The following is a 17,040-nucleotide window of genomic DNA, read 5'->3' on the forward strand; positions in this document are numbered from 1 at the left end:
GAGAGGATGTCTTATACGTAGAGGGCATCCACACATTTGTTGAAGAATGTTCACTTGTACTTAAAAACTACCCTTTTGAATGGCTTTTCAGAACTATTTTCATAGTAAAATAAGTTTGTATGTCTTACAGAATATGTGCTACATTACACCAAACAAGAGGCATCCTAGGTATTTATTAAAAGACAAGGAGGACTCATATATAAATCCATTATGGTAACACCATTGTAACTGTAATAAATGTTGACAACTGAATTAAGTTTAAACACCTTAATCAACTATAAGTCACTAATCATATATTATATAAAAATTCTGATTCATGCATCAGATTACATAAATTATACAATTGTCACATTATACAATGCTTACATACTTTTGAATTTGTAGCTGCAAAAATGTATACAAGTTATGAGAGCATTTACTTAAGATGATAAGTGTTATACTCTTCAGTTATAAATAACGCTTCTATCTTTCAAATACCCACTAAATATATGCATTTCTAGATCTGCATCATTTTTTTGTACCTCAAAACACAAACCATCTGGAAGCTTCGAAGATTAACAGGCCCACATGTATCATGTATTAGACTTCAACTCCACTGTGAGAGTGCAATTTTTGATGGATAAAATAAATGGAATGAAACATCAACTCTATTTTAATGCTTGAAGAGCTTCTACACCTCTTATTAAATATATCAGAAAATGCTTCATATGCAGATTAATTAGCTAAGGTGCTACCAATTGCATATTAAATACTTCCAATGATTGCATCTGGATTATTAAAGTTCTACATCTGTGCAAATGGGGGCTTTCCATGTGTGCTGACAGACCCTTCTACATACCATCATGGCCCAGCAGCACTGTGATCCTTTCCCTTACTTCAAAGGGACCAAGTGAATGAGCATGCATCATACTTCACTTACACATACACACAAGTGACATCTACCACCTACAAGACATATGAGTACATGAACATCAAAAAAGTTTCAGCTTGATTTATAAATCCAAGGTAAATTGCTTTTTCTGAAAAGCTACAGAGGAAAATAAAAGCTCTAGTGTAACATTTACTGTAGATATATTAGACAACAGTTTTTTTGTTTTGTTTTTTTTTTTTTAGATTCTCTTTGTTAAAGAATAAGCACCCTTCCGGGGATGGTAAGCAGGGAGGCGTGGTGGTGAGGGAGTTGCTGGAGGAATAACACGAAGAAAACAAGTCTGTCACTAATGAGCTTAGTTTTACTTAGGTTTCCATTCATGAAACCCTTTTAAATACAAGGCAACGTTTTCACAGCTGGAAAATTACAACTAAATCTTGATTTACCGCCAAAAGCAATAGATGTAGTTATGTATAATCTACGGATAATACTACATTCAGGGGACAATGGCAAAACTAGGCTCAATGCAGAACATAGCAGCAAAAAGCAATACTTAAACGTTTTTCATGAATGGGTTACATGTTGTTTTATCTACAATTCTAAGATATGACCCCGGTATTCAATAAATGAAACTTGACGCGTAAGTGGTAGGAAGGTATGTTCAATATTTTTAAAGCTGAATTTTAGAATTGGTTATAAAATAATACTGCTTTAAAAATAATAGCAGAAATAGTTTAATTATGTAACAGAAGTACATTAGCTTAAGATAGGCTTGAGATAAATATCAATTCTGTGATTTTAAAAAATCCCCTTGTTGGTAGAAGTGTTTTGGGCATGCATTCTTGAAAGCATAAAAGCAAAAATAAACTCTATAATCTAGTGTATTGTGCATTATTTAATAAGCACATATATTTTATTTCCATTTCTAAGCAACTAACAAAATATATTAGAATACCTAAAGTTACGTTTTGGAAAAATAAACTAAGGTGACCTTTTTGGCCTCTTTTTCTACAACGTGAGAAATTAAAACTACTTTGCACTTCTGCCCAAACACAGGAAACACTGATATATTTACTTGGGAACTCATTTTTACTTTTTGTTTTTAGTTTATTATTTTGACTGATTATGAAAATATGCAGTAAGTTTTTACTCTTGGTAATGAGTGAAAATCCACAAACATTAGAACAGCAAATTTTCAGGCAGTGATGAATGTATTAATAGATCCAGTTTTAAATATAATACTTGTCTCAGATTTAAAGATAAAAATTTTGATTGAGTTATAACCAAATCACTCATGTATGAATAAAGCTAAGCCTCAATAGCTTTTATATAGGAAAAGAATCGCTCCTTAAAAATCAATTTCCCCATAAAAAGAAGAGCAGTACTTGAACCATACTTTTAAATGAGTTCTATTTATGTAAAACATATCCCCAATACAAAACTGACATCTTGGTTCACTCTATAAACAGCAAATTTGGCCAAAGCATATTATTATTGTATCTGCAGATACTGTCATAATACTGAAAACATAGATTTTTGCATTTTAAGAAGTGTATGAAAAGACTTAATAATACTACCAGAGAAAAACAAATGCTGAGAATTTTGTAACATTTAGTTAATTAAAAGTGGCACCATGTTTAAAAAAAAAAAAAAAAAAAAACTACCAAGACCTCAAATGGGAAAATACCATTCTATACCAGATTTTGAGGTTTATTACAGAATCTTGAGGAGAAAAAAATTGATAAAAGCTATTTTTCCTTCTCCATTTCTTAAAGCATTTAATTTTTATGAAAAAAATGTTCATAATTTCAAAATGTATGTTCTTACAGTAAAACTGAAATGTAGAAGATACAAATAACAAGGGGTTTTAGTTTACAAATATGAGCTTGGCCAAGTATTCTCTGATTCAAAATACTAAAATAAGCAAAAAAAAACCCCAAACTATTATATCGGCTTTTTATTTAACTTTCAATGGAGTCTTAACAGAGATTAGGTATTAGAAAAAAATGCAATTCATGGAAAGACTGGGGAATATGTAAGTCTCCATATGGAGATGAATTTTCATTTTAAATTCAGAAAGACACAGATACTCTCGGTGTTTTATAGTATTTCAGACTTTTAAGGCTGAAAAATAGGCAGAAGATTAGCAATATTTTTGTAACATTGCTTGTCAATTTAAATTTCAGAAAAAATTTGTACAAATCATATAAAAATAATCCATGGAAGAAATCAACATTTTGGGGGAGTGGACTTTAAAATAGAACATAATTTTGTAATAAATCAATTCTTAAAGGGTGGATGTGGAGTAATGAATAATGTCATGCTAGTAAAGGTCTGTTCTAAAAACTCACTCTTCTTTTAGTAAGTCTTATTTTGGTTCAAGACCCAAAGGCAACCATCTGCTCTATTATTTATGTAACCTGAAACCAAGCCTAATTCTTCATTCCTGGAATCTGCCCGCTGCTTTGGGTTATCAGACACACCAGGCAATCACATACTTCCCACAATTATTTTCAGATATAACTTTATAATATTTGCTTTGCTAGTGATTTAAAGGCATGCAGAATTTCAACAAAACAAGCTATATTAGCTTATCCTCTGCTTATACTTTAAACAAACTCAAATGTTAAGATAATTAATTCAAATAAATTCATGCTGTTATGAAGTTAATGAAGTCTCCTAAAATTTGTCATTCTTTAAAAAAGGACTTGAGATCATCACTTTTGGGGAAAGAGAAAAACTTTGATGCTAGAATAATATATAGCAGCTCACTTTGAAACCAAGGTCCATGTAGTCAAGAGTGATTTGAAGCAACTTCTCTATAACAAACCATGACAGTAGGAATGATGACTTGTCTTGCATCAATAGAGCACACACATTTTCAAATCAAGAAATTGGTAGCCTAACTTTAGAGGCAATCAGTTGTTTCTAAATGTTCTAAAAACACATGTATATATGAGGTATATGCCTATATTTTATACACAAGATACATGAATATATATTCATGTACATATGTGTATATAAAATATAAACTGTTTTTTTCAGTAGTGTTTATAACGAGCAGTATTCCTGAAGCTAAATATTTCTACAAACTGATTTCTGAGAAACCAGCCACAGCATCAATTCTGCTTTATGAAAAATCTATTCCTGAGGAACAACTCACGTACTTCTGAAGATATTTCTGGGCCTATGGCAGATTAGTGGGTCAGTACCAGCACCTGAGTGAGTCCTAAGGAACCCCTTATTCATTGAGAATCTGGCCCATTTTCAATTTAAACATTTAAATGATTTAGCTTGCTTCAAAGGTCACTCTTGATAGTCTCTGCTCATATTTACAGGTAAAACTACTCTTCACAATAAAGGAGAATATGTAATGAAACCTGATAGTGTAGTCTCTTTCAGTAACAAGTTTTTCCTTCCTTCCTTCTTTCTTTCTCTCTCTTTGTCCAATTATCAATACAATACAATTGGCTTTATTAACTGTTAGAGAATTTGCCAGCTTTCCTGGATGGTTCATATGGCACTCTGAGAATACTGGGCGTTTCTTCCATTACCCTTACAAGGAGGTTGTCGATGTAGTCCTCAAGTTCCCGGATGTGGGTGTCTTTCCTCCTAAGGAGTTCTTTGTGTTTCACCAGCTCCTGCAGAACCTCTTCATAGGTCAGACTACGATACCCTGCAGTGGCATCAAAGGGGTTGCTGTCCTAGAACAAGATAAAGACTGTCACTTTCGTAGATATAACATCTGGGACAAACAGTAAGAATTATCTAGAACTTCGACTTTTTGTTTTTCAAACCCTGATGAAGTTTTTCGCTAGCCTTGCTTAGAGTGAATGTGACAGTTCACAAATTGGCTAGCCAGTCCTGAGGCAAGAACTAGGGCAGATGCACCAAAGTTTTGACTATAACTCTAAATCCTAAAACCCTTTCTAACATTGTGGGCAATTTCCTAATATCTGAGACTGGTTATATCATGTAAGATTACATTAAGAGATGAAATGTTCTATAATAAATACAACTAAAATAGATGAAAACTAAAGATTTCTAAAAGTTAACTCAGAGGAACTGTAAGAAGCAACTGAAAACTATAAACTCGGACTTGTGTCCTTATGAAACTGCTTCCACTGAGCTGTGATTTAATGTTATATGTTTGGCTTCTTAGTGAAGATGGTTACAGTGAAAATCTTTTCTAATTTGCTATGAAAATGGAAGCACTCAGAATTAAATCAAAGATTATCCTTACAGGAAGCCCCATGGGAGTAACTTCTGTTTTAATTTAGAAACAGGCAGAACTTTTCCTCCCCTGAGTAACTGGTCTATTTCTTTCTCCTATAATAATATCTAATTTATCTTCTTTCCCTTTTTGACCCTGGTTATCAGGAAACTCAAGAGTTCAACCATATTAATACTATGGTTAGTATATTTGCATTCTCTCCCATTTCATCTATTTACTTAACTTTATTCTATTGACAAAAATTATTTTTAGGCAAAAGCATAAATATAACCAAAAATATTTTTTAAAAGACACTTACTAATTCACTGTTATTACAAAGCATTCTAATATTAATGTTATAACAAAAGCGAAAGAAAAATATTTCTCAGGAATTTAATCGAGGCCCTGTAACATCATCTTTTATTTATAGTGTATAGCATTAAGAATTTTCATTCTGTAAAACATAATGCCCAATTACAACTAAGCAATTTTTTATTCTTTTTAAATCATAGTTCTCTCACTAAGCCCAACAATTTAAAATGATTTTCACCACTATCTTTTAAAACATTTCCATTTGGCTTTAAGGAAACTTAACTTAAATGTTGAGGAAATTGGTTTTCTTGCTCTTAAGGAATACTATCTAATCTATTCAGAGGAGGATGGGGAATGGGGACTGGTGAATGCAGAATGACCCCCACCCCCAATAAGAATTAAACTTGTCTTTCCCTGTTTTCAGGATCTACTTTAATAGTGCTATGTATTTGGGGGTGTTCAAGAGAAAAGCCAAAGTTTAACTTTTCACTGGCCCTCCCCACTTCCCCAGCCTCTCAGCCCAAGGAACCAGGACTTTACCAGACCAGAGAAAGAGAAGCTAGAGTACAGATACCAATTTGATGCTTGGGTCACTGAAGCACACCCACTTCTCCAGGATAAGTGGAAACATTCAGGACTGAAAAACTTTTCCAATTTCATAGAATCTCTCAGGCTTTGTGGAGAAGATACAGCTTGCGCTAGGCCTTCAAGATTTTGCAGGCAGAAATGCGTAATGGGGCATTTCAAGCAGTGAGCTCTGCTTGTTCAAAGAAGGAAACAAGGCTCAAGGCACAGTGGCCAACAGGTAATCCAATAACAGGTACTCTGTAGAGCATGGCTGGAAAATACTGTACAGGACAGCGAGCAGAGAGGGGCTGAAATGGAAAGTTTGAAATAGACCACCAAGGATGCTGAATGGTAGTATAAAGAATTTTTAGACTTTTGCTATGGAAAATAGGAAGCCACTGAAGGTTTCTAAACAGAGAAAGGATATGATTAAAGCTATGTTCCAGGAAAAGTAAAATGGCAACAGTGGAATCATTTGGAGGGGCTAAGATTAGGTATACGGCTATTGAAATATGAAAGACCAGAGTTAGTAAGAATGAATAGAGAGGATATTAAAGGGAAGTGAGTTTAAATTCTATAAAATATGTCTAAAACAACTTAGTTTATTTTAGCATTAGAAACTGGAAACAGATGTAAGTTTCAGTTATATTTCCCTCATCCTTAAAAACATTTCAAATATTGTTCTAAAACCATTGAAGGACAATTCTAGAGACAAGAGTTGTTTTACTTCTCTCTCCTCTCTCAGATCAATTAATCTTTTATAAGTCTACACACACACACACACGCATACACACACACACTCTCTCACGCACGTAGTTACTAGTTTAATTGGTCATGATATATAGTTTAGAGATACATAAATATTAATTACATTCTTATAAAAGATTATGTTAAGCCGTTTTCTACAGTAAAGAGAAGACATAGTGTAGATTTCGGTATACTTTTGAAATTTCTTAAAAATAAGCTAAAGTTTCTTACTTCAACTCAAGTAATTCTGCATAAATTTAAGAGAGAAAGCAACCTGGGTCTCATTTTCCTTATCTGATAGATGAGATGTTCTCCATGGTCCCTTTCAACTCTAAAATTGTCTGGTATACCAAGTGATTTTTCTAAACCACACTTTAAAAACTAATAAAGTCTAATTAATGTGATTTCACTTTTCTAATAAAACATTTACTGAGAAATTCATGTTCTTGTGAGAATTGAAGGGATTAATGAAAGGAAGCTAAATGGGATTCATTACTGATTAGTTGACTGCTTTATGCTTTTTCTTTATTTAACATAATAAAAGCATCTATTCAAGTCTCTCTAATCTTAATAAAATTACACATATATAAACTGATTTCTCCAAACTAATTAAGCAATGAAATAGTTAAAAAAAAGTGCAGTTATATTTACCACTATTACCAGTTAATGTAGTTAAAAATTTTTTGTAACATTTCTCTAAAGACACTGAAGATGAAAGACGTTTCAAAAATTTGTGTTTTGATATAAATTAATGCCATGATATAAATTAATAATCTTTCAAAATAATCAATTATTATTTCAGACTACTGGTCATACTTTATAGCCACACTCTAGAATATACAGATATGTTATTTGGATTATTTTTTTTTTCTTTACAACAATCTAACACTAATGTGTAGACAGATTTCCTGGAAATACATTTCTGTCCTTTTCAATAAATTTTCCGTTTGTCCTTTTATGTGAAAATTTTACCCCAAATTTTAGCATCAAGTTTCTAGGCAGGAAAACATCTTAGAAACGTATGTACTATGAACTATATTCTGGAAAAGAATATGAAATAATTAAAAACAGTTTCATGCTGAGTTCCAGATTTTATCCGATATTTGAAAACAATGTAAACCTTCTAATTTTAGGCATGAGATTCTTAAATTGACTGATATACTCCACATATATATATATTTCTGTTTGTTGGTATAACTCCAAATAAAATAATGATTAAGTAATATAAACAATAGAAAATTAAAACATATGCTCGTTACAAAAATTATTTTTTTAAAGAGGAAAACTCTCAGGTAAATATAAAAATTATTTTTTCAAAAGATTATTATTCTTGCAAAAACTTGCAAAATTCAAAACTCTCTAAACTGGCAAAGACCAAATGCAACTTACAATGGTTACTCCAAAGTGCTCAACATTTTTTCTTACAGTACTCCATACAGACAGCACGTATGTTTTTAAGATGTTTTCTTATTTTGAAATTTAATGTAAATTTTTCTTCTCTCTTCCCCTTTTACAACCAACCCTTTCTCATTTCTACCCCACCTCTGTTAAAAATGTCCATATGAAGACGTAGAAGATGTGGACTGGTAAGAGAATATTAGAATTACTACATAAAGTTTTCTAACCCAGAATTTTAAATAATACAGTTTTGCATAAGATTTTGAGAACTGCTAGTCATCTATTTTTGCTTTACACAGTCTAGCCTTTTAAACTAGGAAATGTATATTTTTTACAATATTTAAATTTAAACAAAAGCAAATTATCAGGACTCAAAATAACTGAAGATTTAAAGAAAGGTTGTCCTGGTAACCAAATATTGGTGGGGTACTAACTGACATCCAAGGCAACTGGAGGAGAGAGAGAAAAAAAAATGAAGGCTTGGCATTCTCTGATCATCTCATTATTGTTCTAATGAGGAACTTTGCTCTGGGAATATCATCTCAGCTACTTTCACATCTTTTGTCCTACTCCCTTCATCTCCCTTTCAGTTCTTAATTAGGCCTTAAAGAGCTCACACTGCCCTTTCAACTGGCTACTGCTCCTGTTTAAACACTGTGCTTTCACAGACAGGTGTTGGCACTAGCATATAAGACATACAAACTTAATTACAAAATACTATGTCCAGAGGGAGAAAAAATAACTTGGTGGATGGCTATTATTGGAGAACTTAATGTAAATTACTTCAAACATCTTATAATCTTCAACATAAAAATTTTTGAATGCTTTTCTTCATCCATGATCAGTACGAAGATGCGCTTCCTCCTCTTAATTGTATCTTGCAGTAAATTAACAACACCTAGTAATCCTTTAACTGTCATTTAGAATAGTTAGTATTCCAGAGAAAAATAATCACACATCAAGGATTCTTTTATCACCTTTAAATCCTTTAACTAAAACAATTTTCACATTTTATTTCTTTAAAGAATTCTAAGGATGCTTTTACAGCAATAAATTACAAGATTTGGAAAAGTACATTTACAAGCAATCGAAATTGTAATTAAGGTTACTTAATAAACAATAGCTACACATTAAATCGACTTTTTTGATGTTGCATTTTGAGATTAAGTAACCGCCTGATAGAATTCATTTTACTATCTGATCAAAGGCTGACTTCATATTTTCTCACATTTCTCGCCAGACTGCCATATTATAAAGACTTGAGAATTTATAAAACATCAAAACTTACGAATCATTTAAATAAAACAGCAAAAACACAGTACAAAGTCCTGTGCTTCTGTAACAGTTTCCACAATTTTAAAGATAAACAACTAAGTTTAGAATGGTTTAGAAAATAAACCCTAAACCCACCTTAGCTTCTTCTAGCCATGTCACATCCTAAAAAATAGCGATATGTGATATGGGATTGCCTAAAAAAATTCTTACTATACATCTGGATCACACACATCAAGGACAGATGGTTGAAACAGCAACCACCAGTGTCTTGGAATAAAGCCTCTATTTCTGTTATTCAGTGAGAATTTAGTTTTCTACCAAGAACACTTGCCCATATTTTGGCAAAGTAATTTATTCTCTACGTTTAATACAGTTAGAATTGATTGCAGATACAATGGAACTCTGAACAGAGATTAAATATTGGACTTCAAATACTACAATAAAGTTCAGATTATCTGAATAATCCTTGCAAAATACGTGAGTTGATTTAAGTGGTCGCTACCAATCCTGTTAACATATTTGGTTTTGTTCTGACGAGAAAGATAAGTGTCCTAAAGTATTTGTTCTTTCAAATACTTTCCTGGTTATCTGGCTCTCCTGCCGGGATGCTTTTCCATTGTTGAATGTTAACAAGCAGCTTTATTCTTTCTTCAATCCTTGTCCCAATAACAACAAAAAATAGTCTTTTCTATGTGCTCTTATTTTATAACCACAAATTTGACCCTGACATACAGCTTGCATATTAATTTCAAAAGTCTGTAAATAAAATATGTATATTCTAAATTGGCTTCAGTTATAACCAATTTTGCTTGAACTTTCATAGATCATACGAGTCACACCCTATTGTATATTAAAAGCAAAGATTGTATTTTACTTTCTTTCTCCTAAAATTACTACGCTAAGCTACAATTCTTAGGTAAGTGAGGCAGAAGGCAAGAAGACAACGGCATTTTTAGAAATGTGTGGCAGAGAAAAAGACCGGCTTATTCTTTGACAACCCTCTAACCCCTTCAGCAACTTACCGGGATTTTCCTGAGGTCTTCATTGCTTGTTGGACTCATATGAAAACTAATAAAACACAAACAAATGTAAAAGTGTCATAACTCATGTGGGAGGAAACATAAAAATAGAAAAATTTTAACCAACATTGTAATACAAATTTCTAAAGCCCTACATTATTCAGATGAGTGAAATTTAATCCAAGAAGTAGAAAAAAATCCAGTATTTCCCCAACATTCTTAAAGCATCATTACAATTTCAAACTTCGAAGGAAAACTTTTTAGTTATCAGAACTGAAGAATGAAATAGGAAGTTTCTAAACAACTTTAAACATAGCACTTTTATCCAGCAAGACATTTTGTAAAACTAATTTGTGTGAGAGATTTCCCATTATATTTACACACAGTCACTCACCTTAGGCCCTCTGATATAAAACTAGTGAGAATTAAGTAAATTTAGGTTGGAAAGATTATAGAATAAAAGAGTTAAAGCAATCTGTTTAAAAATGCCATAAGTGTTAGAAAACTCAGCTTTCAAACATTACCCTATCAATAAGAATAAATTCAGAATTGTGGGAAACATTTCTCTCGTTAATGTGATTTCTAAGTAGCTAGTCTTGAAAATTTAAATACTGAAACGAATCAAAACAACACAGATTTCTTCCATGAAGAGAAGAAAACATCACAGCTGAATGCTATAACTATTTTCTTCTTTGAAACATGTCTATTAGATGGGACTGCAACCAAAAGACGCTAAACTTCAAAGCCATCCGATGAGTAAATATTTCATCGGTGCTATTCAAGTTTAATTTTTACCCAGCACTTAAAGGCATTAGCCTTTAAAACCTTCACAAAGCATTAGTGTCCTAGGAACCTTTTTATTCCACACACAGAACAACAACTGTAAAATATGTATGTTTTCATTATCTGTCCCTTGCCAGTAAAATAACTGGCTTACTTTTAAAACTTTTGATTGTGTGACAAAAAGTCTGGACACTGGATATAATGTTGGTAAAGTATCTGTAATTACGTGTACAAATCCTACGCTCTAAGATGTACGGGGCACACATGTACAACCCCCTCCAGAGAGTTTCCCGTGTAACCAAGATTTCACTGGCTATGACTAAGATTTGAAGTACTAGCTTCCAGAAGTGATTGCTTGCCTTTTCTAACTAGAACTCCTGAGGATAAATTTAGTATTTCAGCAGAGCTGGGTTGCATGTAGAAAGAGTGAAACATGTTTTAAAAACCTACCAAGCACCAGTTAAAGGCCTGTGTGGCTGGCACATTTTTTTAACATCTTTATGGTATTCTGCATGGTCCTGTACTCAAGTCACTATACCAGCAAAGCATCAAGAGCCCACAAAGGAGTGGCTTAAAAGACAAAAACTAAATCCAAAAAGCATTCTCACATAGTCCACCTTAGCCTAGAGTGCCGTGGTAGCAGCTGCTAACACATGTGGTTTCCATCCTCTCTGATTTTCAATCCAAGGTAGCCAACAGGGGGTCCAGTGGGATTAATCTCTCCTACACCATTATCTCACAGCATGTTTTCTAATAGGTCAAGAAACACATTCTGCTACATCTCCCATCTGACTGGGATATTCTAAAAAACAAAATGATTTACACTCAGGCCCGACAGCATACAAGGTGCTTGCAAGCTGAGAAGTGGCTGGACCCAGGTGGTGTGAATTCAAATCCTGTTTCTGCCCTGTGACCTTGAGCAAGTTACCTAACTTTGATTGTGTCTTGGTTCCCTCATCTGTAAAATGGAGATGGCAACAGTATCTACCACATAAGACTCCTGTGAAGATTCAATAAGTTAACTACATGGAAAACACTTAGCACTGTGACTACCAGATAGAACATTATTTTATTTCATAAATAAAATAATGAAATAATTATTTCATAAACTTTTACATAGCACTTAATGTGTGCCAGAAGCTGTTCTAAGCACTTTACCAAAATTAACTCATTTAATCTTCATGATCCTTACGGTAGTCTTACGGTCCAGTATCTTCCACATCTTCATTTTAAAGGTAAGGAAACAAGTCACAGAGAGGTTAGGTAACTTGCGTGTGGTCATTCTGTTAGTAGCTGCTGGAGCTGTCTGGCTCTAGACTGCGTCCTCCTGTGATACACAGCCCTAGCCCCATTCCCTGTATACAGATTTACTTAGTGAGCACTGGCTGCACTGCAGAACATATAGGCCACATAGATGAATCAGAGAATAACAATGTTGCATTTCAAGAAGGCACACGGTAGAGATGTACTTGTGGGAGGTGGGGGAGAGCACTCGGGATAATTAAATTTTTAGACCTCACAGAGAAATGAAATGTTCTATCACAGCAATTAGTCAAGGAATGCCTAATTCATGGAAAAAGCAGGATTTAAAATGACATCAAGGATATGTTTGGCAGGCTAGACCAGGAGGGCTCTGCAAACATATGGCGTGGCCTGGGGCTGTCAGACAGTAGTGTCGCTGCAGGACACGGAGGAGACTGGCAGCGAGGCAGCAGGGAGCAGGGTCGGCAGGAGCCCATAAAGGTTCTGATGACGCATTCCTCAGGCCCAATCTGTAGAGCAGGAGGTAAGCTTTGGACAATGTTAATCTTTTCTTGTAAATATTTAAACATTTTATATTTGGTGGCATAATCCATCCCATTGTATCCTTGAGATTGAACAGTATTATGACTATATAAATTTCAGTATATGTCTCAGGAAGAAATCACTGAACTAAGAAACAGAAATATCGGTATTATATTTATTGCAATAAGGGTTTTCAAGGAACAACATTTAGGACAAAGATTTTATCAAAATCACAAAACTAACAATATGTAGTAGCCAACGACAGCTTATAAAACTAAAATGCAACTCAATGGCTGCTCAAAAATGCCTGAGAATTCCTAAGAATGCTGAAAATGTCGCAACTCTAAGGGGAAGGGTTTGCAGTGCGGCAAGCCCGGCTACTTCCCATTCTACCTGAGTGATCTGAGCCACTCTCTCCCGCTCCCCACAGTGCAGATCTGAGTGAGAGGCTCTTGTACTGGGTATTGTCTGAAGTCTAAAGGCAGAACCCCTCCCTTGTGGTCTGCTTTATATTCACACACTGACGTGTCAAACACTTGACGAACTCAGTCATTCATGGCTGCCTTTTTTGATCTGTCCTTAAGGGGGAAAAAAGAGTTAACTGAACTGGATTGAATTAGCTTGGTGAAAAATAAAATGTCTCTATTTATTGAAGTGTGGCACCAATTTGTGATATCTTTCTCTTTGGACTGCCGTCCTCATGTCAGACAAGATATCGAATAATCCGGTCTGACTGCTCAGCCAAGCTGCTGACAGGTTAAGGAAAACGGTGTTTTTAATCAGGTGCAAAATAAACCTAGATACACTCACATGTAAAAAGGAGTCTATGTAAAATGAAACTACAGAATTTAAACATTTTAAATTAGTATTTTAAAAGTTATTTAAAAAAAATGACTTACCTTAACATTCTGAAGTTTTTACGCAAAAGCATCAATAGTTTTACTTTGTGATATTTCCAAATATTAAAGAATTTTCCCCAGTAAACTCTAATTCTAAAATTTGAAATGTTTTCAAATATTTCCAGGAATCACTAGTATCTCTTCTACAATATCACTTGTTAATTTACCTCAAAGTTAAAATAAATAATAAGTAAAGAGATAAGAAGTAAATCAGTGAGGTCCTAAAACTGTCTAATTTGTGCTATGGACTAACCTTCCATATATCGGCCAGAAAATAACTCAATCATTAGAGCAAAAAAACTGATCACCACAGTAATCACTACGGCATTTGGCAGTGATCAAAGTGGGTTTTTTTTTTTTTTTTTTTGTTTCTCTGTCTTAAACATATATATTCTTTTGGAACAAGAATACCTAAGGAGGAGAAACTATTCAGAGTAAAAAGCATACAGTGCTTGCAAAGATTAAAAAAAAAAAACAAAACCCTACATAAGAACAAAGATCTATTAAAACTGGTTAACAGTGCTTTTATAAGACAATGCAAACCATAAATTCCTGGTTCTAGGATTTTAAATCTTTCAATGAGAAGTCACATAACAACAAGCTCTTCGGAGGGCATTTAAAAATAAGTATTTTTAAGTATTTAGAGTATTATTACACCTTCCATAATATCTCTTTCCAAACCTCATTACTGCTGGAATTATAAAGCAAAGTTCATTTTGGCCTACACCTTGACTCATTTTGTATTTAAGAAGTGAATTCAAATTAAATGTGAAATCCAGGAGGTGTGCCATCTGGCTGGGAGGAGGGAAGATGAGGAAGAGGGAAGGGGCAGGACAGGAGTAACTTTCTCAAACACCAGTCAACTCCTTAATGTGTATGGAAAATAAGTATAACTTCAAACTATCACAGAAGAACTAACATTAACTATTTTCAAAGGAGTGTGTCCTATTGATCTTAACCAAGTGGGCTCTAGAGACTTGGGGATTCATGGCTGGGCACGGTGGCTCATGCCTGTAATCCCAGCACTTTGGGAGGCAGAGACGGGTGGATCACGAGGTCAGGAGATCGAGACCATCCTGGCTAACATGGTGAAACCCCGTCTCTACTAAAAATACAAAAAAAAATTAGCCGGGCATGGTGGTGGGCGCCTGTAGTCCCAGCTACTCGGGAGGCTGAGGCAAGAGAATGGCATGAATCCAGGAGGCAGAGCTTGCAGTGAGCTGAGATCGCGCCACTGCACTCCAACCTGGGGGAAGAAGCGAGACTCTGCCTGAAAAAAAAAAAAAAAAAAAAAGAGACTTGGGGCTTCACTTTCACGACAAAGGTATATACTGAGAACTGTGACATAATGTAACAAAAATCTTCAGTGAGTCTAAAAGGAGGAAAAGAGAAACACGCCGTGTATTTCATCGATAATGAAGCAAAGAATAACATCCTAAAAGCAACTGTATTTGTTGGACTTTAACCATGGTAACTTTCTGAGCACTTTACATGTTAACTCACTTAATCCTTGTAACAATCCTATGACCTGAGTGCTCTATTTATCTTCATTTACAGATGAGGAAATGGGCACAGAGATGGTAAGGCGCTTATCCAAAGTAACACAGTTAGTAAGTGGCCCAGTTAGGATGAAAGAAAGGCAGCCCCACTCCACAGTCCAAACTCTTTAGTCATAAACTCTACTTCTTCCACAGAGCTGCTCTAAACTGTCAGTTCTACTGTGAGCTCACTGTTGGCTGGTTTCAATGAGTCCAGGGCAATTTCATGAGGCTTCTTCCAATTAGAAATGATTCAGGTAAGTCTTAGATTTAGTCTAAAAGAGATAGAATAATGGCTGAAATGCAACAGGTTTGGAAATAACTGTGCTCTTGACTTTGTTTGCCCCTCCTGCTCCACTCTGACCCTCCCTGCACCCCAGCACACTGACCTCTGGAGAGTGTATCACCTGGGCTTGCCCACTGGCTTATTATGTTCCGCCACTGGGAGGCACCTCCAAGAGGTTGGAGCACTGAAAGCATAGGAGGCAGGGTATTTACTCCCCTTCCCCCAGCCCCATCCCACCACCACTCCCCTCCCTCCCTGCTGGGCTGCAGTAGCATCTCCACCTACAGCCACAGCTGCAGCTAAGCATGCAATGCTGGTCTCTGGTGCTGTACTATTCCTTCTTGATGTCCTTAACCCTGCAGACACCTCTCCACTAAACTTCCCTCAATTATTCGTTTTGAGTGTGTCATTTGTTTCCTATTAGGTTCTTAAATGATACATGAATATAAAATAAATGCCATATACCATTCACTTAATAATGTAAAATAATTAAGGACAAAGGTTTGTTCTATTTCTCTATTAGAAAGAAAGAAAGAACCAAAGAAAAATAATTACTCATATGAATTACCTATACTTCCCTTTGCCCTTCAATTTCTGGCTTATGCTCCATAACTACTTATTTTAACTTTTTTTTTTTCAAAATATGCATAGCCTCTTCTTACTTTGTAAATGATAATTCACTGCTAACCTCCCCCCACCCACCCTGCCTACACATACACACACACACAAACTCCTGGCCTTCATTTAACAATATGTTTTTCCAATTCACAGAGCTAGAGTACTTGTGTTCAAAATTATTTTCCATTTAGGATTGCATTTTTAAAGATTCATTGCTCCTGCAGTATGTAAAATGGTATAATTACTCAAGTGACTTGGATTTGAATAATACCACCTTATATTTACATTTTGCCTTACAATTTATAATAATGCATTTTCACAAACTGAATTTCTCTGAACATGTTTCCAAAGGAACAGTAATCAATAAAATCTTATACCATAAAATCTCATACAATCAGAATCCCATCTGATCAATCTCACCTCTGACACCCCTCTCTCCTAGAGACCTGCTGGTGCACTCCCACTATCATCCCAGTTGTCTCCTAATCCACCTGTATTTACTCATCTCTCTCACCGGGACTTGTCGACAGTCCATTCTCTCTTGGACATTCTACCATTTTTATTTTGCCAATCTCTAAACCCTACCAAGTAGCCCTTGCTGACTTTGTTACCTTGACTCATTCATATTCTTTAATCTGAAACACAACTCCCACCATCAATACTCATTGCTTCTTTGACGAAGGCCACCAAAAAACTATTTTCACTAAAATCACTTCACTCTTTAACCTC

At 34.7% G+C, this 17,040-nt stretch overlaps 1 protein-coding gene across 6 annotated transcripts in view; it reads right to left on the minus strand.

Annotated features, from left to right (window-relative positions):
* Positions 1-252: 252 nt before the first annotated feature.
* Positions 253-17,040, minus strand: part of RAB11FIP2 (RAB11 family interacting protein 2) — a 42,017-nt gene continuing 25,229 nt past the window's right edge. For 2 of the 6 annotated variants that reach the window (XM_054435276.2, XM_054435275.2), the window contains 2 exons: positions 10,406-10,451; positions 253-4,575 (listed from right to left, as the gene is read on the minus strand). In XM_054435276.2, the coding sequence (XP_054291251.1) occupies positions 4,348-4,575; positions 10,406-10,451 (274 nt within the window). In that variant the 3' untranslated portion in view covers positions 253-4,347. Of the gene's footprint in view, positions 4,576-10,404; positions 10,452-17,040 lie in introns of those variants that run through there. The other 4 variants (XM_063670318.1, XM_063670317.1, XR_010127481.1 and 1 more) reach the window with 3 other exon arrangements.

This window comes from Pongo pygmaeus, chromosome 8 (genome assembly GCF_028885625.2).
Source record: "Pongo pygmaeus isolate AG05252 chromosome 8, NHGRI_mPonPyg2-v2.0_pri, whole genome shotgun sequence".
Classification (NCBI taxonomy): Eukaryota; Metazoa; Chordata; class Mammalia; order Primates; family Hominidae; genus Pongo; species Pongo pygmaeus.